A 27959-nucleotide genomic window follows, 5' to 3' on the forward strand; every position below is an offset into this window, starting at 1 on the left:
TAAATAGGTTTTACATTTACTTTTATTCCGGGCAAATTCTTTGCATAAAAAGTACTACAATTAGGAGACTTTTTAGAAAAATAATCTTTCATTGCTGCTTTCCAGTGATTACTTGTGTATTGTGCATTAAACTTTACTAGCTTTGTAATTACTCAAATAAAAGCAAACGATTTCAAATTACTTTTCCACTAGAAGAGGGCTAGAATAACTAACTTTTATAAAATCTAAAATGAGAATATCGTTCTAGTTTGCATTTATGTTAATATAATTTTTCTGGTTTACAAACTTTAATATCGGAGAATGAGTTTCTGATAATTCGACTTATTTTTATTGATTTCAAATAAGTAAGAACAGTTAAAAAATCTTCGTTAAATGTGCTTATATTCAGTAATTCGATATTGCTAAAGCAGGTATATTATTCAAGTCTTCAGTTTTAAAATTTTTAAAGAAGACTTCCGTAGGCTTTCTTTAATATAACTTATACTATAACAGTTGTAATCGGCAAGTGTGTGAGAAAAGAAACTATTTTGTTAAATTATTTATTTAATGAGTGAATTCAACATATTAAAGTCTTGCTAAAAAGTTATATTTAGGTTTTTCAGTTTTAGTCATGAAAACAAAATGTAAACTTTTCGTGTGTCTCTAAAAGGGCATATTCAAATCAGTTGCAGTAATCCATTTCAACTTAGCAGTATGATAATTAGTAGTGATTTATAAAATAAAATAAAGTTAGATAATTTTTTTCACAGTGTATGCTTCCACGGTGTAATGTTTTTCCCACAGTGTATACTTTTTCTAACCCCTCAACGTTTTTCCCTTCTTTAAATTTATTTATGGCTACAAAATATAAATGTACACGCGTTCTCGCTTTCTTTTATTGTATTTCTAACGCATTCCCTCATGAGACACATACATACACACTCTATGCCTTAAATAATTACTTATGAACTAATATGTACGCAGTCGTGGGTCATTATGTCGCCGCTGAGTTTTGGGTTAAAGTATTTGTCGGTGTTGCCGGCGCATCGTTGGAGCTTTGCAACAAGGCGGCATAGTCGGCATTTGCAGTCATCGCATCTGCGTCGTAGGCGGGCTCATTCGCATTGGCATTGCTCGGCGTGGGCGTACGCAGGTCCTCCTCTTTGGCTTGCGTTTCTGTGCTTTTCACAGGCGTCGTTGTTGTCGCTTCAAGTGATGATTCGACTGTGAGCTCCTCTTTCTTTACCGACACCACGGGATCTAAGGGCAGCTCATCGACTACAGCGTCTATGTTGAGCGCATCGTAGGGTGTTATGAAATCAGTACTGCCCCCACTGCTGCGTATGCTAATTTGCGAGCCGACAGCTGCGATGCCGTTATCCTTGAAGACAACGCTGCTGCCGAAGCGCACCAAGCTGCCGGCGCCAGTGCTGTCCACCTGATCGCCGGTGTGTGACTCGGAGGCGGGCGTGTGCGGTGTGCTGCGCGAACGATGCGCGTGGTGTTGGCGTATAGCCAACGAGAGGTCGACCTCGATATCTGAGTCCATTTCGTTTTCGGAGAGTGACAGCGAAGTGCCTGTGCGCTTGATTTTTATCTGTAATGAGTTATTATGGATTTTATTAGACGAATTTTATATAAATGTTATTGTTGTTTTTGTTCCACTTACCCGCTTGTAGGTCGAGGGTTCGGAAATGTAGCCATCATAGTCCTCATCTTCGCTAAACAGATAACTCTGATGCAAATGTTCGTTGCTAATGTAGGTCTCGGGTAATTTGCAGACGATGTGCGCCAAATCGATGAAGGTGTAATCGCTTAAGGTGCCGGGATTCTCCTTCTTTAAAGGCTCTTTATTGAACCACTGATTGAAGCGTCCCAAACGTCCGGCTTTGGCCATGGCATCGAAGTAGTTCTTGCCGAAAACATAACCAACGTCGCGTATCTCATCGAAACTGCCGAAAGCGAGCGTTTTGTACTTGTCGATGGGTGGACGAATGTACTCGCAGTATTCGGAGTTTTTCACTTCCTGAAAGTAGCGAGAGCAGGGTTATTGAAGAGTTTCAATATTTCAATAGAAATTTGCAATTTTTACGGTTAGATTCAAAATAAAGAGAAAAGAGTATAATACAGTGTTCTCCCAGTAATGTATAACGGAGGTTTTTTAAAAAAATCGTCTAGCAAATAAATTTAAAAAAATGTAAATATTACATCCTGCAGAATTTTTTTTTTTAATGTATGAGAAAAAAATTTGGTCCAAATTGAGAGTTGTCACTTGTTTAAAAAATATATAAGATAAACCGAATATTTATATAAAAATTTTTTGAAAATATGAAACAAAAATAAGCAGGTTTAAGGAAGACACATTATTGATTAATTTTTAAATGGAGTTGCCAGCTGTTTGAAAATTTCAAATTGATTACAAATATAAATATCATAATATTGATATCAAAATAAATAGGTTCAATAAAGATTTAATTGGGCAAATTTCCTATAGGGTTGCCACTTGTTTGAAAAATTTTATGAGATAAACTGAAGATTTTTATGAAAAATTATTGAAAATATTGTTACAAAAATAAACAAGTTTAAGGAAGACGCATTATTGATTAATTTTTAAAAAGAGTTGCCATTTGTTTAAAAATTTCAAATTAATTAAAAATATAAAATATTATAATACCGATAAAAAATAAATAGGTTCAAGAAAGATTTAATTGGGCGATATTGCCAACAGAGTTGCCACTTGTTTGAAAAATTTATAAGATAAACTGAAGATTTTAATGAAAAATTATTGAAAATATTGTTACAAAAATAAATAGGTTTAAGGAAGACACATTACTGATTAATTTTTTAAAAGATGTTGCCAGCTGTTTAAAAATTTCAAATTTTAAAAATATAAAATATTATAATACCAAAAAATAAATTCAAAAAGATTTACAACAACAATAAAACAATAAACAAGATTTTAATGAAAAATTATTGAGTTTGTTAAAAAATAAATGTTTATTTGATTGATTAATTTTTAAAAAGATGTTGCCATCTGTTTGAAAAAATTTTAAAAATAGCAAAATCCACAAGATAAACAAAGATAAACGAATGAGATATTTTTGAATATTTATAAATAATTTTAATTTTGATCATTTATGAAAAAGATGTTGCCAGCTGTTTGAAAATTTTAAAAATTAGGGAGTAAGACAATCAAAAATAGGGATTTTTGATAAGGGTTGCCATTTTAAATATTCAAGCAAGCTTTAACCCTTTACTCAAATTATAATATACGACAAATGAAAATTATTTTTTTCAGACAAATTTTTAATACTCACCTCTAATTGACGCACACACGACACGTATGCCAAGCGGGACTGTATATCAGGCAGGTCGGGCACCTTTACCGGCGTTGTGAAGGGGTTCCATTTTTTGTACAACAACCACCAGCCGGACAAGTCATCACCATAATTCGTCAAATCCATGTCGTCCTGGGAGCCCACATCGATGGCAATTATATGAGCGGCGCCCAAATTGTGCATTACGTCGGCTATACAACACATGGAAGACGATTAGAAGTTGGACACAAACATGGGTATATAGAAACATTTTAAAAATTGAACTACGCAAAAACTCATTCATTCATACGAAAACAAAGTGTCCAATTGCAAAGCCAATTTACTGATTACTGGAGAAAATGCAGAGGGGAAACTGTATTCGGAACGCTTTTTTCATTGAGATTATTATTATTTTTTGATATTTAATTTATTTTAACGCCTATTCATAGATCACAGATGTGTGCGCATGGATGAAGGCAATGCGAGCAAAGAGCACAAAATTCAGCAGCTGCGTCAAACTACAATTACTAAAACAACTAAAAAGTATATAAAAATATATTATAATGCATGCAAAAACTAAAATAAATTTAAAAAAAAATTGAGGCTGACAAATGCGAGTTGACACTGGGTCATAGACAACTACCATACAAAGAACCGAACACATTCACAACGATAAACGACAAATGTTGCTAAATTGCTGAGTGCTTTGCGCTGGCTTGTACACAGGTGATAGATAGAGGGGAAGAAGGAGGCAGAGTAAGGTGGTAGGAGCGAACTACTAGTGTTGTGGTAGCAATAATACTAAACTAAAATTACAGAGTTGTGGTTTAGTGGTGGTTCATTACCTGGCACATTGTTGGTGTAACAACCGTCGAGTAGCAAATGACCGTCTCTATAATCGCAAAATGGTGGAAAAACGCCGGCTATGGACATGCTTGCGCGGGCATAACGCCACAGACATCCTGTACAGTTGGGCGGCCGGTTGTGGTGGGGGCGTGACCAAAGTGCGTGCAAGTTTGGTAACATTACGCACACACACACACACACATGGCATGCCATTTTGTTTTTTAATTTTTTGATTTGTTCAACACAAATGTTTGCAATTAAAATATATGGAAAAAAGAATATAAAGAAAAAAAGGTTTACATCAATAAATGTTTCACGCTTGCAATAACACGCAGTTGTGTGGGTGGTACGCGGGCTGCGCTGGGAGTATGCTTTGAAACTACAGTGGTGGGCAAGTGTTGTGGAGTTGTGAGGTGTTGTTTTATGAATATTCGCTTAAGTTTTTGTTAAAAAAATGTAATCAAAAAGTGTATCAAATTCAAAAGTCAATTTTATACAATTTGAATTTAATGTTATTTCAAAAAAAATATTATAATTATTATATTTTTGTAAAAAAAAAACAAATATTTTGCTATAATTCGTTTTACTACATGTTTTCAAATTCAAAAGTCAATTTTCCAAAAATTTAATTTAATGGTATTTCAACAAAATTTTATAAACATATTATTTGTTACAAAAATTAATATTTTGCTACAATTCGTTTGAATACATATGTACATACATATATTTGAAATCAAAAATCATTTTGCATAAAATTTGAATTTAATGTTATTTCAAAACAATTAATATGATTATATTTTTCTACAAAAAAACAAATATTTGGCTACAATTCGTTTTAATACGTATTTTTAAATTCAAAAATCAGTTTTATAAAAATTTTAATTTAATGTTATTTCAAAAATTTGTTTCGGAAATCTGTGGTTTGAAACAAGTTGTAATATTTAATGTAAAAGAAAATTAAAATTTTTTTGAAAAAAAAAATTAAAAAATTTCCGAAAACAAAAATTTAACATTTAAAAAAAATTGCATATAATATTTTGATATCTTTTAGATAGAAGTAAATGATAGTAAGAATTTAATACTCAATTTTTTATATTGAGCAAAATTATAGAGTTCTGCTTTTACATTTTCATATACATATGTACATATGTATGTATGTATGTACATACATATGTATGTAACTTTCGAGACAAATCGATAAAAGCAAATTTAAATTGTTCTGCTAGTTAAAAATTGTGGTTTCAAAAACTAATTATTTATTTATATATTTCATTTATTTTAATAATTTTTTATATTAAATTTTAATTTAGTTTTTTTGAAGTACAAATTTTTGCAAAATTAAAAATTGATTCTAATATAAAAATTATGCCAAACATTTTTTTTAATTTTTTATTACAAATTTTTTATTAAAAACATATACAAAAAATATTTTTTATTAACAATTTTTAAATTTACTTAAATTTTTATTTTAAAACAATATATTTTTCTATGTGTTTGTTTCCGCTCTAAATTCACATATTTATTTAATTTTTTTGTATTGATTTTTATAAAAATAAAAAATAAAAACAAAATTTTTTAAACAATTTTTTTTTGTTTTCCCAAAAAAAGTTTTATTTTGATTACATATAATTGAAGATTAAAATATTTAAACAAATACCTTCATTTTAAAAATTGTAGTTTTAGTTAAAAATTGTGGTTTTAAAAAATAACTATGTATTTATATATTTTATTTAATTTTTTTTTTGGAAATATAAATTTAAAACTGATAATAATATAAAATTTATATACTTTATTTAATTTTTTTTTTTGGGAATTATAAATTTAAAATTCATAATAATATAAAATTTATGCAAAAAATATTTTTTATTAAAATTTTTTTCATTTATAAAAATTTTTATTAAAAAAATATTTTTTCTATGTGTTTTGTTTCAGTTTTAAAATCACATAATTTTTATTTATTTTTTTGCTTTAGCATTTTATGGAAGTAAGGAAAAAAAAATAATTATAGTGAAAATTTTTTATATTAAATCTCCTTATCTTTGTTTTTAAAAATTTTTTTGTTTATTTTCCACAAACAAATATAATTTTGACTACACATAATTGAAGATTAAAATATTAAAGCAAATATTATGGTATAAGACCATTGACATTCAAAATTAATTATAAATTATTGTTATAATTTTTTTTTATTTTTTTTTCTACAAAGATATATTTTTTTCTCACCTCACTTTATCAACTTCACTTGCCAAATTATTGTTAGAGTAAATACTGAAATAAATTTTAGGTGATTTGCAAAAATGTACATATGTGAGTATTTGTTAGAAAAACTTTAGGGTGTGTATTGTGCAAAGTGTTGCCACGTTTCACCTTTATGACGCATGAAATATGATCAAAATAATATGGGAAAAATTCTTGCTAAAACACATTCTGAGCTTTTTACAACTTTTACGTAAAACCACAAACAAAGATAACCAAAGTATGTGAATTTAAGACGAAAGAACAGACTAAATTCAGATTAGGTAAAACGAAAATTAGATGGCGGCGCTGCAGTTGTACATATCGCCAATGCTTAGTGTTTAGAATAAGTAGTTTAGGCGCTATATCGAGTATATACAGTACTTACTTGTTGATCGCTTACATTTTCGGTGTTCAGATGACTAAAGCATGCACACAAATAAAACAAAAAGAAAAGAACAGTAACAGAAGAACAAACGTTGCAAGCGGAGTTCACTTATTGCTACCACTACACCGACGGGGGGGAGATTAGGCAGGCTGAGCGCCAACGAACGCACACAAGTGCAGACATAACAGGAAAAGTCTTTCCAAGTCGAAAAGAGTGAACACTTCATAAATTAGTAATTATTTGCTTTGAGCACAACAACAATTGTAAAGTAGGCTTGCAAGCCACGCTCTGTAAGCTAAGCCTTCCCGACTTCCGCTCTGCATTAACTTTTTCATTGGCAACTGGTGCATTCTTCAAACCAAATACAAATATAATTTCACACATACACACACTTTTCACGTAGTCGTGTTGTTGTTGCTTTTCATTCGCTATTTACCTGGCAAATTGTTAACATAACCGCCGTCCAGCAGGAGATGTCCGTCTTTGGGATCGCACAGAGGCGGCATATAACCGCTGAGCGACATGGATGAACGTATATAACGCCATAGAGATCCTGTTTTGAGATTGGCGATAACGGTAATGATTGATGTATGTACATATGTGCGCAAAATTTTACGGGCAAATTGTGTGGGTCGTTAAAAATTGATTTTCATTTGAGCGAATGTTTTATAAACGAGTGCATTGGATGAAGTATAGTACGTCGGTGTTGTTGTAGGTGTAAATAATTGTGTATGAATGTTTATATGTATGTACGTGTGATAAATTGAAGGCTTTCAATGTATTAACTAACTTGAGTATTTAAAATTTTTAATACACTTCTACAGAAATTAAGAAAAAAATCAAAACTTGCGATTTGGATGCTTTTTTATGTACATATATAACTAAAATCCTTCAATTGTATGATTTCGAACACTTTTCCATAACAACGTGTATAAAAAATTAACCTTTTCGTAGACCAGGTCACATATATATATATTTTTTTTTATACATAATTAAGGGGTTACATGGGTTTACGGGTTTTAAAAAATCTACTTTTTTATTATTAAATTCTACAACACCTCTAGAATATTGTTCTAAAGTTTCAAATTTTCAAAAAAAAAGTTTCAAGTTGATCCGAGTAATATTTTCGGAGATACAGCTTTGAGAAATTGTGCGCTCGAGGCTAGCTAGGCTAAGTGCACCGTCTTTAAACGCGTTTTTCTCGAAACTGTATTTTTGAAGTCGGTTGGCAAGATTTCTCGAGAACTACTTAACCGATCTTCATGAACAGGTCTTTGAGATACAATTCTTAAAGACTTGGATGTAGGAGTTTTTTTCGATTAGAACTTTTTGAAAAAAAAAATTGCACTGAAATTTTAATTTTTTTGCAAAAATGTCTGCCAAAAATCAAATTTTCAGTTTTTTTTCTTCGTCTAAGTTAAGGTTTTAACTAAAACATGTATTTTTTTTAATTTAGATGAAGGGTCACTGGAAATGGCGTCGCGATAGCCGAGTTTTAAATTTTTTTTTCAAAAATTTCTGAATTAATTGTTTCTAAATTGTTAATAGGGTATGTTTGTAACCATAAACAATTCTATTAAAATATTTAATTTTTTATATGAGAAAATAATTGTTGAAAAAAGGCTGTTTTTTACCCGAGGAAACCCATGTAACCCCTCAATATATGAAAATTTTATGTTTTCACCACGTGATATAACCTCAAAAATTATTTTTGGAGCAAAAAAAAAATACAATTTACATTACATTGGCATATACATAGATCAATATATAATAATATACAAATATATAACATATCATCCTATAGATAACACTATATGAATGCTTATATACATAAAGACCGCGAGAAAATATATAATAGATTCATAGTATTTGCTTGCGGTATAACAAACGCGAACTAATAAATGAAGTACATATGTATGTATATGTATACACCGTAGTCGGGTGGACGGCCAAGGATTGTCAAATCGGCATCATTTCTCGAAATTACTTCCGAATATTTTATGCTGCTACAAAAACAATGAGAACAACAACAACGGATCATATATTTGTTAGGTTAGAACCGAATTTTTTCAGTTTCGACGCCTTATCTCATTATTTTATTTATTTAAAAGGCGCTCCCAATTTTATTAAAATATCACAAATAATAAACGATATTAATATAATTATTATTTATCAAGCGAAAAGCTCATTCAAATTGGTCAAGTAGATAGTAAGATATGGGATTTCACATAAAAGTGGGCAGTGCAAACTAATAATTATATTTCTAAAGTGATCCGTTGGTACCGAATATTGTTGTAGCGCTCAAATAAACTGTTATTTAAAAAATTAAGAAATTAATAATTCAAAATATTTGTTTTTGTTAATATTGGGTAGTCGAAAAAGTCTTTTCGCATTTCTAATCAAACTTAAACTTATTTTTTTATATTATATTTAAGGTCCGTATCCAGCTCTTAAGTAATTGCTCAAGAAAAAAATTATTTCTTGAGCTGAAGTCAAGTAATTAATAACCAAAGAAAATAAACTTCTGTGTGTAAGTATATAAATATTTTTATTGCAATTTAAGGAATATGAATGAAGATTGGGAAGTTTTATACAAAATTTCAAAATTAACTATATTTCATAATAATGATTTTAACTAATTGTAGAGTGAATTTAATGATTACTTTGATTTTCCTTCAAGAAACAATTGTTGATTTCATGTTTCTTCGCAAAAGCAGGATTGCCATATACGCATTTTATTGAAAAAATTTATTAAAAATTAGTGCTACATTTCTTTAGAGTTGCATATTTTCTTGACCATTTCTTAAGCGTTTTTTATATGAAGTTTTTACATTTCTTGAGAGCTGGATCATAAGCTTTATACTAATAAATAAATAAACAAATGTGTACCATTTTGGTCGACCACTTTTTGCCATTTTCCACTAAAGGCATTATGCCATTAGTGTAAAACTTTCATCAGTGTAAATCGAAATTTTGAAATTTCCAGACCGAAAGTGAGCGAACCCATTGTTGTGCTACACGATCTGATACAACATCGTCTACGTAAACTACACAAATTTCATTGGTGGCTGGTCTTTTGATACAAAAATTTCAAAATATAGCGAATTTCTTCATTATTTTCACTCATTTTTGAACAGCTGTAACTTTTTTTCAACTTCCCCGAATTAATTTTTTATACCCTGAACAGGGTATATTAAGTTCTCACGAAGTTTGTAACACTATAAGGAAGCGTCGGATGACACAATGTATATATATAAATCATCAGAGATATACGACTGCTACTGTCTGTCATCTATCCGTGACTGTATATATACGAAACAAACTTTTTCGACTATCATTTTGAAATTTTGCCGACGTCATTTTCTCTTCAAGAAGCTGCTCATTTGTCGGAACTGCCGATATCGGACCACTATAACATATAGCTGTCATAAAACTGAATGTTCAGAATCATAATTTTTTTTTGCCATTTACATAATCATCAGAAAACACTGCGATTTCTCTGTAATCGAAGAAATTGTTCAGATTTCTTAAATATGCCCATACGGAACGATCATTTAACATGTGTGGAAAATTTCGTCTTGGATTAAAATAAAAACAAAATTTGACTTTATTTACATAGGAATAATAATAAAAGTACAAAAAATTGTTCAGATTTAAAAATATTGATTTCATCAAAAGAAAAATTTTACTAAAAAGAAATGCATAAAAATTTTTTTGAAATCATACGAAATTGCTCTACGTTTCCAACACTATATGGTATCACATTGTGATTGGTTGCAAGAGATATACACTGTAATGAAATCTTTTTGAACAAAAAAAAGATTTTTTCGACTACCAAATATGATCATATAACTTGAATTATGACTTTAGACATTGAAAAACACTTAAATATTAATCTTTAGTTCTTTAAGTTTGCTTTGGGCTGATCTACATCGATAAGTATATTTGGGGTTTAATACGAGAGAGCCCATATGAGCATAAAATAAATACAAAAAATATTCACTTTTAGACAGTAATTTCTTGTTATTTTACATTTATATATTATTGTTTATCACACATCTTGAATAAAAACGACTCTTGTATCTAAAAAAAAGTTTTTTAATTATAATCTATGGTGAAATTGTAGAAAAAATATAAAAATCATCGAAAAATTGCTCTAATTTCTGCGAAAGCAAACTTTAACCGGAAAAAAAAAATTTTCCTTATTTTTGTCATAGGAGGAATTTAGGAAAATTTAGCATGTAGATGTCAGACCCAAAAATCGTGTTGACCTGTGTAATCTTAAAATTTGAAGTCGATCGGATAAAAATTGTCAAAGTTTTCTACCTCGCCAATTGGAACAAAATAGTTTTGAGAAAAACACGTTTAAGTTTTCACATATAATAATTGAGCCTTAGTCGTTTGAAAAATCCTTTTTTAAAAATTTCTCGCCAAAAATCGACTTGAAATTTATTTTTATGACTATAAAGCATAGTTGAAGCGAAAAAAAGATTATTTTATTTGAAAAATGTTCAGGGGCTATACCCCTTAAGCACCGTCAAATACAAATTACATTAAATAAATAGCATAAAAATTATAATTACAAATCATATCAAAATTAGCTAGAAAACACTAAAATTATGCAGATTAAAAATATGCATGTAAAAACCTCAGAATATGTAGAAAAACATCAGCATATATAATGTTGTTGTTGCCAATACTTTAAAGACATTACCAACGAAAATGAAAAAGAAAATAAAATTTTTTATGAGAGTTGCGAGAATGAAGGAATGAGATTATGAAAATATAGTGTGTGTTTACCCAATTCTTGTATTCATAAAGTGGAAGTTAGACACCACTAAAACTGCTTTGTAACTAATGTAGAATAAAAACGTTAACCGTTAGATGCCGGTAGAAGGGTTAGGGGTGCTGCGCATTTATATATGAAAGAGTGTGTGACGAGAACGCTACTTACCGTTTGTGTGTATGCGATGGCAGCTTGCGGTTATATCAGTCGTTAGCGTGAAATATGGTATCCATAAATCCTCAATGGCGACGTCGCCGAACGTGTCGCGTATGGTTTTATTAAATTCGCGACCGGAGAACATCGATGTGATGGGATAAGTGAGATCGAGCAGTTGCAAGAACCATTTTGTCATTTTCTGCAAGCAGCGGTTAAACATATAAAATAAAAGTGTTGAAATTATTATCACAAACACAGACGCACCTTTGACCATTCTCGCGCCTTCTGCGTAACGGTGGTCACGCTGCGATCCGAGCACCAGAGCGCACCCATTAGCGCACCGATGCTGACACCGCCCACCATATCGATCGGTATGCCCGCCTCTTGTATGGCCTTTAGCATGCCAATGTGGGCGGCGCCACGCGCACCGCCACCGCCCAACACCAAACCGATTGAGTTGCCCGTTAGCCAACGCGCAAGGCGTGAACAATCCGAATGCATGTTCGGCTCGGACATTAGCACGCGGCTATACAGATCGTTCTACATTGACAAAGGAGAAAATAAAAAAAATTTAACTCGCTTCAAATATAATAATAAAAATGTGTGCACTTACAATGCGATATTGACTCTTGCGCGTGAACATGCGCTTCGGACACTGCAGGTGATGATGCTTGGTGACCCATGGTCGCACATTTAACCATTGCAGCGTGTTTTTCGGCTTCGAACTGCTAGACTCGTGATAGAGCAAGACGAGCTCCTTTTGTGTGCGCATCGCCAGACGATCGATTTCGCGTTCGAATTTACCGACCGTCGGTGCGTGATCGCCGAGACCGACAATAAGTACAACGTCAGCTTGACGCATGCAACGCTGCGTCCATGCGCTCAGTGACGAGTCGCATTGGTACAGGGTGATTGTGTTGCGATCTTCCTGCTGTGCCAGCCAAGAGGTCATGCGGTATTCGTTACTTGGCTCGAAGATGTGCATGCCGAGTTGCTTACGCACGACCTCGGATGTTAAACGCAGAGTCGGACCTTCAATTGAGACATACAAATTGAAAAATAAAAAAGTGTGATTATAATTTAAGATATTTCTTAACTAACCAATAGCACAGAGTGAATGATAAAGCTCATAGGTGAACGCTGTCAGGGGTACATCGTCGCTTACCGGTACCAGCGCGACGGTGGAGTATTTATGTGTGACCGGATTCGCCTCCAAAGGCGCTGCCGTGCTGCCATGACGTGTCTGCATTGTGCCCAAAATACGATGACTTAGCAGACTTATGAGCTTCGTTACGACAATCGGGTAACGCAGTTTGATGGCATTGAAGAGTCCCTCAGGTAATTTGGCAAGTTCTGAATCGCGCACAGCCATCACAGTCGTAGTGCGGCAAGTCTCTGTTATCATCTCCACGAGTCCCACAAGATCGCCTTTGCCATACTCGCCGATGATCTCTTTTTTACCGCTTGCTTGCGTTATCACAGAACGCATGCGCCCACTAAGTACAATATAAGTACTGTCGCTGTTCTCCTCCTGTCGGTAGACGGCACGTCCGGACTCGAGGAAAACCCAATCGAGCGCGTAATCGCATTGACGCACTAGTGGCGACAGACGACGCACTTCGCAATTGCCGAGATCAAGCACGATGCGAGGACGCTCGCGCATTATGCTACACGAGACGAGAGAAACAAATTTCAGTTCCGTTAGAATGCTTCAATAATTCAGCTTACTTACGCATAAACGCCTGGTCGACGTATAAAGGCGAGCCGGGTTACATGCTTTGCTTTTATGGTGTATGTGCTTGCCTCGCCTGTGAGCACCGCCAACCCTCCGACTATCTCACCTGGATGCACAGTGTAAATAAAGACATCTGCACATTCCTTTTGTACGGTGCGTGTGACGTCCACGTTGCTCTGGTACACATTCAAAGCGCCTGTGAGCACAATCCAGATGCAGATGTCCTTCAAGATATAAATTAAAAGCATATAGATATAGGTGATGAGTATTATAGCTATTCTTTAACTACTTACATCCACATTACCCTCGTTGATTAGCGACACATTTGGCTCCACTTCGCTTAACTCCACGTATGGATCGATGAAAGCTCGATCCTCTTCCGGCAAGCCTAGTTCGCGCAAGAAACTATCCAAGGCATAACCGCGTAGACTGGCCAATTCAGCTGCGGCGGCATTCGCCAGCGCTTCGGCATGTATGAGCGAATAGCGACGCGTCACCAAGTTGCCAATGCTGTTCGCGCGCGAATTGGCTAAAGTATGTTGGCCACCGCCACCACCTCCACTAGCGCCAGCTCCGCTCGCAGAGCCATTGCCGGCTGGCTGTGAATTCGGTAAAGCTGCCTGTATGCCCATATGTCGCTCGGTGTCGTGCGCCAAGTCCACCAGCATGTCTGGCGGTGGCATGAAATCCGACAGCGAATGCTGTACTGAATCCGGGTGTGTGGAGCGCCGATGGAGCGGCGATGTCTTTAAAATAGAGGCGCCGGCACTTTTCTTTATGCGCATGTGGCTTTGCACTAACTCCGAATTGAGGCCTAGATAGGTGCGCAGAGCCGTGAAGAGCACACGCTGCAAACGCACCATAATCACCTGTATGACACGTATCATGATGTCAGGATTCTCGTTGAACACCTCCTCGAAAGCCTACAAAATCAAATGGTTTTATATTTACACGAAAGACACTCGTTTAACTTGTGTGCTCACCTGCATTGGCAGACGTATCACGACGGATTTCTCCATCGCCTTGGCGGTGACGGTTTTGTAAAAGCTTGGATTGCCGGACAGCACATCAATGAAGCTCAGCAGCGACGTCACCGATTCGCCTTTCTTCACAGTCTTCAGCGACAACGTGCTCCCGTCGGCGTTTGAAATGAAAACATGCACCAAACCCGATTGCACAATGAATACGCTGTCATCGGAGTCGGTGATTTTGAAGAGGAAATCACCCGGCTCCAGTGTCAGCACCTCCGTGTGCTTGCAAAGCTTTAGGAAAATCGGCTTCTCGAAGTGTCCGAATATGCGTATACTTTGCAGCATGTAGAGCGCATCGGGCGGCACTCGCTCGCCACCCTCGGTGGTCTCCTGTAGATATTCAGCCGGCGGCTCTACGGTGTTCAATAGCGTTGGTATATTCTCACGCCGCAGCTGTAGGATGCGTTTGGCGAAGCGCATCACCGCTTTCCGTTTGCGACCCTGTCCGCCGTACACTTGACCGGAGACGTTTTTCACTTTGCGCAACATGCGTCGGCCGTAGAAAAGCATTTTGTCGCGCTTGCGGAAACGCAAACCCGTCATATCGCCAGCGGCGCCTGTGGAGGAGCCTCGTATTTGTGCTTGCAACATGAGTTGCCGCTCCTTATTGCGCTGCCAACGCTTGTAGAATATATACCAGCCGATGACGATTAACGTCAATAGCGTTATACAAATGTATATGTAGACCTGAAAGGAGCGAAAAAGAAGGAACGGGAGTTAATGAAAGTTACGGAAAAAGGTTGTCACAGGTTAAATTTAATATGTAAGTTATTAAAGCATAAAAATGGTAGCATGTGGGGAAATATATTTAGACATAGTTTTTAAAATAACAAAGTATGACGTTGCCAACTGATTTAATTTTTTTTTAGTTTACTAAATAACAATTTCAACTGAGTAAGCAGACTGAAGCCCAACAACTAACCAGGTCCCATGCGCCAAGTCTTGGAAAAGGCCCGTGAAAAGAGGATGGACACACCTCACCTCTTCGTCGATTTCAAAGCTGCTTTTGACAGCACGAAAACGAGCTGCCTTTATGCCGTTATGTCTGAATTTGGTATCTCCGCAAAACTAATACGGCTGTGTAAACAACGTTGAGCAATACCAAAAGCTCCGTCAGGATCGGAAAGAACCTCTCCGAGCCGTTCGCTACCAAACGAGGTATCACAAAAGGCGACATCCTATCGTGCGACTTCTTCAATCTACTCCTGGAGAAAATAATCCGAGCTGCAGATTTAAGTAAAGAAGGTACAATTTTTTATAAGAGTGTACAGCTGCTGGTGTACGCCGATGATATTGTTATCATTGGCCTCAACAACCGGGCTGTTAGTTCTGCTTTCCCCAAACTGGATAAGCAAACGAAGCAAATGGATCCGTCATCAAAAAAACAGTCGTCGCACTCGCGACTTGGCTCCCACGTCACTGTTGTTAGTCATAACTTTGAAGTCGTAGATAATTTCGTCTATCTTGAAACCAGAATTAATACCAGCAATAACGTCAGAGTGTAAAGCCCTCTCCCAACGAGCAAGCTTTATAAGTCACTCATCACCCCCGTCCTGCTATATGGTGCGGATACATGGACGATGACAACATCTGATGAGTCGACGTTACGAGTTTTCGAGAGAAAGGTTCTGCGGAAGTTTTATCGTCCTTTGCGCGTTGGCCATGGCGAATATCGCATTCGATGGCACGGTGAGCTGTATGAGATATACGACGGCATTAACATAGTTCAAGGAATTAAAAGACAGCGGCTACGCTAGCTAAGTCATGTCGTCCGAGTGGTTGAAAACACTCCATCTTTGATAGTATCCGACAACGTACCCGCTGGGAAAAGCAAAGGAAGAGGAACACCTCCACTCCGTTGGAAAGACCGGGTAGAGGACACTTGGAATCTCCAATTGGCGCCAAACAGCGAAATGGAAGAAAGACTCGGCAATAACTGCGTAAGCTGTGTCCACGCCCATAAAGAAGAAGAATAATCGTCCACTAATAAGATAAAGAACCGCTCGATGTAATAAAAATATTGCTGACGTTCAGGTAAGTGTTGCTGAAGACCGCAATTTGTCGATTCCAAGACGTTTTCAAGAATTGTGACGGTCTCAAACCACAACCTGGCGAATTTTGAGAAAGGATTTGGGTCTTCATCCATATAAAATTGTTCTCACTCAAGAACTAAAGCCATTGAATCATCGTAAACATTGTGAATTTGGCTGATTTTGCCTTGAAGCAACATGAAAACGATAACGATTTTTTTAGAAAAAAAAAACATCTTGTGCGGTGAATAAACCAAACTGTCGATTTTGGTGCGAAGCAAATCCACACACTATTCAGGAACAACATTCACCTAAACTGTCAGTTTGGTGTTGTTTTTGGTCCGGTGGAATTATCGGTTCGTAGTTGTTTCGGAATGAAGCTGGCTGGTAACACCGTTACTGTCAATGGAGAGCGGTATAGATCGATGATAACCAACTTTTTATGGCCGCAATTGGGTGTAGTTGATCATGACAACACCTGGTCCCAACAAGACGGGGACTACGTACCACTCAGCACGTGCAACAACCGAATTATTGCGAGAAAAATTTGGAGATTCGATTATTTCAAGAAATTGTGACATTGATTTGCCTCCAAGAAGTTGTGATTTCACACCATTAGACTGCTTCTTGTGGGTTTATTTAAAGTCAATGGTCTTTAGCAATAAACCAGACTCTCTACAAGCTTTGGATATGAATATTGTACGTTCTACTCATGACATTTGACTTGATTTAGTGGAAAAAGTACTCGAAAATTGGATTCATCGACTTCGTTCCAGCAAAAGAACTCCACAACTTCTTAAATGATGTTATATTCAGAACTTAATTGTATCGATTGTACTTCACATTAAGTAAAAATATTTGAATTTCCTAAACAATTAGTGTGTTGTTGTTTGAAAAGAAATCATGTATGCAATATACAGTGGCTCAAATCATTTTTACGAAGAACATTACGTACCGTCTCATCACATACTGTAGTAACTCTAGATCTTTCCTCCAACCCTATTTTCAACTCTTTAACGGGTTCAAAAGGATTTTTCTTAACTTCTATTAATATTTTGCGCTCTTCTCATGCTGATATCTTTTTCCCTTGACCTTGCCGTGACTTATATTCCAATCTAAATTCGTCCCTATACCTTTTAATTATATCGTGCACCGTAGATTTTCCTTTCCCGACTATTTCAGCAATTTCGCGTACCGATTTTCCCTCAAAATTTAATTTTATAATAAGTTGGCGTATTTCTAATCTTAAGTGTTTACCTACAGGTGCCATCACGTGCAAACTTCAACAAAAAATCTCGCAATGTTCATCACGTCAAATATGATAACTGTTGTCAATGTAACGGCATTTTTTTGTTGCTTCTTTGCACTATTATGACAATATTGTTTAGTGTCCGATTATTGGTTTGTGCTTAAGAATACTGATTTATTTTGCTTTTGTTAAATTTGTTTTGTAAAAATGAATTTATTTTTGTTGTTTTTTTTTTGTTGTATGAAAAATGAGAGATTGGAGAATACTCACCATAAAAATTGAATCATTGTTGTTCTTTTTTCTGGCTTTTTTCTTTAAATTAAAATAAACTTTCGTATAAAAAACCACTGTCCGATTATGCGTTTGAGCCACCGTATATATTTTTAATAGCTCATAAAGCATTTAATTACATACATACAGCTATTTTTTTTAATATTTTTACTTCCTTTTATTTTAACCCTATTCCAACCCTGTGGGCCTTTTCACCTTTGTTTTGAAAAAAAAAAATTGATAAGGTTACAGTTTTAGGCACGACAGAATACAAAGCATTCTACAAAAGTATTCCTAAAAACAAGTTTTATATAAGTCTTCATAGAAAAATAGGTACTATACATACATACATACACACTACAATTCCCTAATGGGCTATACGATTGAACTGAATGTGAAAAGAGAAAAAAAAGTTAGTTTCCGTAATTCGGTATTTTCTACATCAGGAACTCAATTCTTTTGCAAATTATTCCTACTAAATTTTTTAAATGATTATACATATTGCATTTAGTAAACAATTTAATCACATTTTAAATTTTTTCCATACATTTTTTCACTGTAATCTCACAGCTCTTTCGGATGCAAGCCAATAAAAAACGAACTTGTAGTTCAAAGCAGTCGTAAACAAAAACTTCATTAGATATTAGTTTTTAAAGCGCATTTATCTTTCAGTTCGTATTCAAATGGCTTCCGTAAGCAGAATTCACACACATATGCACATACATACACGCATGCTCAATGTCTAAAGTTTACAGAGGAAAGCATATTGCGATATGAATTACTTATTTACATGCAAATATGTACATATTTATATGCATACATACATACATACATATATGCACATGTTTGAGTGTGTAAGCTTTAATGAAATTTATTTATAGTTTTGATTAAAGTACGTTCACTCAGAACTACAAACTCCAGTTTATTGACTATTTTACAACATTTGGGGTGTTAAATACTACTTTCCAAGACGGAGTTTATAACAGAAGGAACCAAAATCTTTAGGAAGGTAGCCTAAGCACTACTTTTTCGAGACTTTTTGAATTATAACTCAGTCAAAGCGAGTGTTCAGACACGTGTCCTTTAAAGAACCCAGATTCTCTGAGTCTAATACCCATACACTTTTCGCCAATTTCTACGGACACCGCCCGTTAAACGCTCTCGAGTCTCTTTGCAAGTGTGGTCTTTTCTAGAGCCCTCCACCACATAAAGACTCCATAAAACATAATGGGCCTGACTATGGTGTCATAGAGCCAGAGGACCACTTTCGGTGAGAGACCCCACCTCTTACCAATGGCTCCTCTACAGCAGCTTAGAGCAATCGATATCTTTTTTGCTCTCTCTTCGATATTCGGCTCCATGAAAGCTTCCTATACAGGATGAGCCCTAGATATTTCACTGAATCCTCTGATGTCTCTCATTTGCGGTGCCACTGGGATCTTATATCTTCTAGTGAATAAAACATCTCAGTTTAACTTGGGCGAGACCACTTCCGACCGCCCACTTTGTTAAGACGCTGAGATATTTCTGCGTCAACTCGTACAAGGTACTTGGGAACTTTCCTTTAACCATAAGTGCTACATCGTCTGCATGGGAATTTAACGACCAATATACATAGAAGAGAAAAGAGAGCTACTTCCTGTGAGGTACCTCTACGCATATTTCGTGTCGCGCGCCCGTTTCCCCCATTCCGTTTCCGGCAGGACGTTATAGAAAGCTTCCTCATTATCAAAACAGGTCCCAAACAGCGAAATTTTTAACCCTAATGGCTTCTTCAAGCCATGACACAATAGTATGCAGGGTGGTATCCACTGACTTGCCTTTACGATAGGCATGTTGCGCTCCTGATAGATAGTCCTTCGGAATGCGCCTCCTTGTGTACCAGTCCATCAGTCTCTCCAGAGTGCCGAAAAAGACTTCGGATGCAACTAACTTCAAACTCGCACTGACCGCCATTCACTATTAACACTTCACCGACTTCCTCTTAGTGAACTCGAGTTGTCGCGAGAATATAGTGTGATGCTTGCGCAACTTCGTTTTGGATACTGTAGCAACTTAAACTCCTACTTACAAAATACATGCGCAACAAGCCACGAGTCCGCACATGACTCGTAACACCCTCTTTACATGCCCAGCAAAGTCCACTCATCTAACACCGCTCTTCCTATGGTCCGATCCCGTCAAAACAGCACGTTTCCTGGGCCTACTGTTAAATGACTTCGATGACAACCAATCTGATAACCCCCAAGCGTGGATTAGATAACCGTTACAACAACAACAACAGCCGTATGCGTCTTATCCTGCTTGAAATATTGGTTTTCTGTGCGTGAGTGCTCCATTTGCCTTATCCAATCAATAAGTGCAACCGTGAAACCTCTTCTCCGCAGTGTTGGACGCTGTTTTAAAGCAATCCGATGTAGTTTCTGCATAGTTTCGTAACCGTCCACGAAGCACAGATCCACTGATACACACATGAGACCATGCAACTTTCGAAACAGTAGAGCTCACCCGTGACTCTTTATTCCCGTCCTGCTATATGGTGAAGAGGCATGGACGATGACAACATGTGATGAGTCGCCGTTACGAGTTTTCGATAGAAAGGTTCTGCGGAAGATTTATGGTCCTTTGCGCATTAGCAACGGCGAGTACCGCAGTCGATAGAACAATAAGCTGTATGAGATATACTACGACATTGACATCGAATTAAAAGTCACCGGCTACGCTGGCTAGGTCACGTCGTCCGAATAGACGAAAAGGCTCCAGCTCTGAAAGAGAAAGACCTCCATTTTATTGGAAAGAATAGGTTAATAAGGACCTGGTAAAGAAGAAGAGCTCACCCGACACACTTTATATGAAGAAGGCAAGATTTGAGGATTTTTTCTCCCATCTTTTTTAATTTCATATACTTAGGTTTTTTAAAATTAACCTCGCACTTTTGGCTTATTGGGTAAGAGTTTAGAATATTTACATAAGTAAACAAATTTGAACTGAATCAAAAACAGCTTCTCTTATCACAGCAAAAACGAGCTTGATATGTAAATGCGTTTGCATATTCTTATATTGACCGGCGGTTCTAATTTAATTATGCAAGCAACCAACAGATTTCCGGATTTGAGAAATTAATGATACTGTGTACAGCAAAAAAGTATTATAATTCAACATTCTAGGCCGCGCTGTTATATGTTTGGCAACGCTGAGCAATGCAAATACGTCATAAACGCTCCGAGCAGTTGGATATTTTTATACCGTATGTATTTATGTGTCTACGATGCAAAGTCAATAACAACGCACACGGAGGGCTCGGCAACCGGGCCCCGCAACCAGCCTCCAACCGCTCAGCACGAATAACAACGTTGACGCGTCACGACGAGAAGTGACGATTGACTTCTATGAACATTGAGACTGCTGTGGGCGACCGTGGTGAGGGGAGAGGACCATCAAAAGCAACAGCAGCAGCGTCAGCGTCAGCGCCACAACCACACGCACACTCGTAGATACAATAGCGCGACAAGCGCAGCAGAGCACGCGGCAGCGCCAAAGAATTTCGTCTTGGCATTGCCATTGAGGCGCGGGCGGGTTGTTGACAGAATTTTGTTTTGTTTACCGCTTAAAATAGGGGAAGACGTGGGCGGCGTTGTTGTTGGCGTCGGTGCGAGTTGTTATGCCTCGGGTAGTGGCTGGGCTGCCATTCGATTTCCGTGCGCTGCCGACAGACCGTTGCAGTTGCATTCAACGCAGGTGTGTTCGTGTTGGTGATTTATTTTTGTTTACCTATTTATGTGCGAATGCGTGCATAAGTTGCTCGCACATACATACATACACTCGTAGATGTTTGTAGGCGAAGTATAATCGCTGTGCGAGTCAATTACGATTTTCATGACATATGAAGTAAACAATGAGTTTAAATAAGGAATTAGAGAAAAATGCACTTGGCTTGCAATTATTATTATCCACACTTGATATTTGTTATTGTGTTTTGTTTTGTTTTGCTTGATTTTCTGGTAAGGCAGTATGCATGCTTGTAATTGAGTGCGCAGAAAATATTGTTTACCTTTTACATAACGCGCAAAACAAGACTATTTTTCTAGCAGCACTTCTGGTAAGCAAATACACTTGAAAAGCGAAAATAAGTTCGCTTGTAGGCGTGTGAATAAACAACGCCAATGCGAAAAACAAGTTTCATTTTTTTGTATTGCTGAAACGAATCGTGTTCGAAGGAAAAGAAGTTATGTAAATATGGACACCGAGAGACCCCAAAAACTAGTTTTACAATTATGTGTGCAATTTATCGATAAATTGCCATACGCAAATGCATGTTTGTTTTAGGTATCACTATAATAAGAATATTATTGCTTGTACATATGTATGTACATTCAAACTTTTTTGTTTAATATTTAACGCAAATAACAACAATTGCCTGCAAAAAATATGTGAGAATGTTAATATTAGCAGGAAATGTTTCTTAACATTTGCATGCAATTTTTGACTGGAATAATCGACTGCGCACTTCTTATAGCATAACAAGAAAAAATTTTAACCTCGGCTGCATTCAAGTTATAATACCCTTCACAGGTGGATTTTATATAGATCTTATCTAGATTTTGGTCGGGCAATTGATATGACAGCTATATGCTATGGTCCAAACTGAATAATTTCTTTGGAGATTGTAGCGTTGCCTTGGACAATAATCTATGCTAAATTTTAGTGATCCGATATCACTGAATCTGAAAAAAAAATAGCTTGTGGTAGAAAAGCACATGTGCAAAATTTCAAATTTGATATCTCAAAAACTGAGGGACCAGTTTGCATATACAATATTGTACAAAACTAAAGCACCCCGTACTATGGTTCAGCTCGAACTTTAGCTGTTTTCAGATAATAAAAATAAATAAATGTAAAATGTTGACGTTTTTCAATTGTTTGCTTATTAATTTTTATTAAAATAAAACTCATTTTCATTTCTCAAAATTAAATAAGTTAAAACAACAAAAACATTTATGGATTAAAAATTAACTGGACAAAACTAAAGCACCCCTTTCATCGGCTTGAAAATAATATCTGAATATTAAAAAATAGTAGCAAATCCTTTATTTTGGGTGACGGAAACGCATATTTTAGGCATAGAAGAAATTAAATTATTTGCTATATATCATGTGGTATGCCATTCCAAGCAATTTGTTCAGGTTCTAAAGGTTGATCCTTAGTTTTACTGTTTTCCCTATTTATTTTGGAACTAATGATCTCCCATAAGTTCTCGATGGATTTGACATCGAGTAATAATACCGGCAAATCTAAAACATCAACTCTGTAACTTCACAACCAAGTTTTGCAATGCCTAGAGTTATGCTTAGGATCATTGTCCTGCTGGAACCACCATAATAGTGGCATATCCTTTTCAGCATATGGTAGCATTCCGTTTTTTAAAATGTCGGTGCAAACAAACCGGTCCCTTATTCCATTTATTATATGAATAGGTCGAGTCCAGTGCCCAGAGAAAGAGCTCCAGACCATAACATTACCACCGCCATATTTAATGGTCGCAACATAATACTTAGGTTTGAGTCTTTGTCCTTCGGCCTTCTCACACATCTTATGCCATCGGAATCTTTAATATTATATTTCGATTCGTCTGAGAATAAAATGGTATTCAATTTCTGAATGCTCCAATCGAGATGAGCTGTCGCAAATATGAGTTTGGCCTTTTAATTTTTTGGTGAATTAAAGGACTTTCCAGCTGGACGCGAACAGAACAACCCGCCCTCAACAGCCCGTCTTCTAATTGTTCGTGCATTAACTAGTAAACAAAAGTGTTTCTGTATTTGATTGGAAAAGACTGTGGAATAAATTTGGGTAACCTTTTAGATCAATGAATAGTCTCTTTATGTATTTTTTCGCAGTCTTCCTCAGCTGTGACGAGAAAGTACATTGCCAGTTTGCTGAAATTTATTTATTAAAGTGAAATTATTCAAGAAAGAAGTTCCATTAAATTTTGTGTGCGGAACCAAATTTCTGGTGCCGATATGTTCAGCATGTTGGAAAAGGCCTTCGGTGATAATTTTTTGTTGGGTACAAGTATTTTTAATTGGTGCAAATTATTCAAAGAGAGTAGAGAACGTTTTGACTACGAACCACATGAAGGACGGCCATCAACTGATCGCATACTGCATTGATTCTTCGTGAGTTTTTTGCCAAATTTTCAAACAATATCGTGCCGGAACCACGATATTCGCATGATTTAGCTTCGTGTGACTTCTGGCTAATCAGCAAACTCAAACGACCGCTCCGGGGAAACCGTTTTGATTCAATTGAAGACATTAAACGTGTATCGCTGGGCGCATTGAATACTATTCCGGAAATTGACTGTTTCGAGGATTGGAAAAAACGTTGGCACAAGCGTATTGGGACAAGCGGGCTTACTTTGAGGGGTACGACATATATTGTGAAGAAGAAAATAAGAATTACAAATATAAATATGCAGAAAAAAACTTTATAGTAATCGGATCATTTGTCTCTGAGTGCTCACTGCTACAAATTTGAAACATACTGTGTGTATTTATGTAGTATATTCGAAATTTCATTAATGAATACATATTAGAAGTATCTTTTTGTTCTTATGTCTGCCTTTACTATAAGTTCGCACCAAATGACGGCGTGTAAGTGTATGTAAGTTTATTATGGAATACATATATAAAGCTCAATAAAAGACAAGCTCCAGCTAAACTTGATCTGGGTTCCCGGACACAATTTTTCGAACGAAAAATCAGACGAGTTGGCACTGTATGTATTTATGTAAAAGTATATTTCAGCAAATTGCAAACAACAGGTGGAAAAACATTTCATTAAACAATTATGAATATGACATATTTATTAAATAGGTCAAGAAAAAGTATTTACAGATCTTTTTGTTCTTATGTCTGCCTTTACTATAAGTTCGCACCGAATGATGGAATATAAGTATATGTAAGTTTATTATGGAATACATATATAAAATGAAATTCGCCAAATTTACCTTTTAACTTTTCGCCAATAGCTATAAATCGTATAAAATCAAATCGTATAAGTACTCTGAATATTGGGGTCAATTAAATGATTGGAGAGGTACAATTGTCATATATATAGGTATGTAGATGTTTGTTGAGCCACAAACATATTTACATATGCATATGTTCATTTATTGGCAGGAACTTTTGGTTGAAAAAAAAATAAATTTGTATACCCTTCATATTGAAATGTACTTGTACGTAATGCATATTAAATGCTTAATATATTTTTTGTGTGCGTATGGCTTCAAATTACTTCAACCCTAATACTCATATCTACTGTGACAGTATTATTCATAAGAATTATGATTGGACTTAGAGTATTAGAAAAAATGGATTAGAAATTTATATATGCACATTATCACAACACACATATGTATATATTTTTGTACATATGTACATATAAATTTATATAAATACATTTGCATGTATGTACATATGTATGTATGTACATACGCATATGCACATGCCCGAAGCAAATCGAAACTTGTAACTACATATGTACAATTTTAGAAGTGATAAGAAATACGGACGACATGTGTGACATGTGAGCGTCGCCAATACGAAACCTTGGTCACATGTGCATTATTCCACAAATTAATTAGGTTTTTTGCATTATAATTTTGTTTAAAATCAGTGGATTTCTCAAATACCTGCATATCTGCATATGTATACCATACTACATGGATGCATTGATCTACATACATACACACATATGTACTTATATACAATGTTTAGAAATATTACAATGGACACTAATTTAAAGTTTTAGTTTCCTAGTATTGTTATGCAATCTCTCGGTTATCATAAGGTCTAAGTTAAAGCGCGAATATAAAATGTAAATACGGGAGTGACCGGAAACCGAGCGTTAAACAGGTATTATACTCCTGTTAATAGATAATTCATGAACGCTTAAAATGTTTACACATGATCATAAGCTCATATTGACTCAAAAACAATTATTCAGCAAATGCATCAGTACATATAGGAATATGGGAGTGTGAGCAAATATGCATACAATGTAAGCTCCTAATTGAAAAACTGAAACATTTTAAATTTTATGATAACGCATGTATGGCCCTGTCATCGCTAATATGCATAAGTTCATAAATGTTTGTATATTTGTATATACATACATATGTATGTATGTTTATGTTTAAAACAGATAAAGAACACATGACATGTAAATTTTGTGTAATTCTTGACAAGAACAGGGCGTTGACTTGAAATTGAATAGTCATTAGTCGATAAAATTGTAGAGAAAACGTATTGCTTAGAATAGGTGTGGAAATATGCTGTAAAGTCCATATTATATTATGGAAATAAATATCAATCCTACTTTATGGCTATAAAAGAGTGATGAGATAAACCTTTTATTTTTTAAAAAAATATTTCCGCAAAAAAATTACCCAAATAACAAATAAATAACAATTGCGCTTTCTAATTTGCTCATTTGTCGATTAGACCATGAAAAAAACAAAATCTGTATTAAATTACAAACGTTCAAAGTCCAATAGGATTTTGAATCGCTTCAACAATCTCAAATCGTCTCAGGTGCAGCGGAAATAAATATACATTCACAGAACAATCACGTATGTACATACATATGTATGTTTGTTGCTATGCAAACTTCAAGATTTTTAATTATGAAGAATAGTTATCAACGTTAAACTTTATAGAAAAAGGTATTTTAATGTGTTTGACAATAATTTCAGTCAAAATAATTAAAACAAGTACGAAAAATCGCTGGGTCACGCAGTAAAACATGTAGAAAATTTAGCAGAAACAAACAAAAATAAATATCTAGCGGCTAGCCACAAGAAACAAATAAAAACATTTTTGATAAGCAAACAATAACAACACAGGACTGTTGATTGTCACCGATAACAGCGGGGTGACGCAGCAGCGAATGTTTTATAATGAATAACAAAAAACAAAAACAACTAATAACGGAAATAATTCCTCAAAGAGACGTGAAGAATTTTATTGCCACAAAATGTATGCTTGTGTGTGTGTGTTGTGATTTATGTCACTCACCGTAATTTTGATTTCCATTTTCAGTACCTTGTACCATGATTCGGAAAACATCAATCCGCAGTCATCGTACGATGATCTGATTAAGTTAACTAAATCCATTGCATTGATTTTCGAAAAAAAGTTCAATTTTTAAACCACAAGTACATTTATATAAGCACAAACATTTATAAATAAAAGTAAACTTATAAATTGCAAAATCACTTTTGGAAAAACGCCAAACTAAATAATTATGATGGGCGTAGGCACGGATTTAGATACATGCGTCTTCACCAACCAACTCAGGGAAGTAACACACAATGGCGTGCGGTATATTTCCAGTTGGGAGCACAGAAGGTCACAAGCACCAATTTATAATTATGACGTTGTTCCTAATCCAAATGTTAATGCATTTATGTTTCACTTAGTTTTAACTCGCAAATCCTTAACTACAACTTATGCACACGTTTTCTACACAATTGTTATGGTATTGATCAATACGCGTTTTTCATTTATTAAACACTTATATATCATTAATTTTTGATTGCATTATCGCTTTTTCCCATTTTTCACATCACATCCTTGCTAGCTGTTAACTTTCGCCCAGGCAATCGTCTTTGGTAGCCGAGCGTACAGCAAATCGCCCATAGGTGAATATTGCGCTTAATTTGATTTATTCCAATCACTCATCACAAAACAATTTATTTGATTTGCATACGGTAACAAATGATATTTACATTCGTTATGCACAAACACTATAAATTTATCTCTATTAGAAGCACTAACTAAAGAGTTTTATTTTCTATCCACACTGCGCTGCGATTTTCGAACGTGGTTTGACGATTTGTGCACCTTTTTCGACTTTTAAGAATAAAATGAATTTC

General features: G+C 35.3%; 1 protein-coding gene across 2 annotated transcripts; it reads right to left on the reverse strand.

Annotated features, from left to right (window-relative positions):
- Positions 1-4: 4 nt before the first annotated feature.
- On the reverse strand, positions 5-27954 carry LOC126757947 (neuropathy target esterase sws). 2 transcript variants are annotated; one of them, XM_050471876.1, is made up of 12 exons: positions 27100-27954; positions 14426-15160; positions 13736-14365; positions 13440-13666; positions 12809-13374; positions 12321-12739; positions 11972-12247; positions 11720-11906; positions 4142-4258; positions 3297-3508; positions 1649-2005; positions 5-1576 (listed from the first exon to the last, which is right to left on the reverse strand). In XM_050471876.1, the coding sequence occupies exons 1-12, from the start codon at positions 27196-27198 to the stop codon at positions 974-976; spliced, it is 4428 nt and encodes a 1475-aa protein (XP_050327833.1). In that variant the 5' UTR covers positions 27199-27954; the 3' UTR covers positions 5-973. The 2 variants fall into 2 exon arrangements, with proteins under 2 accessions (XP_050327833.1, XP_050327832.1); XM_050471875.1 differs by lacking the exon at positions 4142-4258 and adding an exon at positions 7202-7318.
- Positions 27955-27959: the final 5 nt, after the last annotated feature.

The sequence above is a fragment of the Bactrocera neohumeralis genome, chromosome 5, assembly GCF_024586455.1.
Source record: "Bactrocera neohumeralis isolate Rockhampton chromosome 5, APGP_CSIRO_Bneo_wtdbg2-racon-allhic-juicebox.fasta_v2, whole genome shotgun sequence".
NCBI lineage: Eukaryota > Metazoa > Arthropoda > Insecta > Diptera > Tephritidae > Bactrocera > Bactrocera neohumeralis.

What these genes read in the sequence shown, in the direction of transcription:
- LOC126757947 (XM_050471876.1), bottom strand. Translation starts at nt 27,198, where the DNA reads ATGGATTTAGTTAACTTAATCAGATCATCGTACGATGACTGCGGATTG. An exon ending in TGATACGTCTGCCAATGCAG is followed by an intron (nt 14,366 to 14,425) that starts GTGAGCACACAA and finishes TTGATTTTGTAG; the next exon opens with GCTTTCGAGGAGGTGTTCAA. An exon ending in AACCCTCGACCTACAAGCGG is followed by an intron (nt 1,577 to 1,648) that starts GTAAGTGGAACA and finishes AACTCATTACAG; the next exon opens with ATAAAAATCAAGCGCACAGG.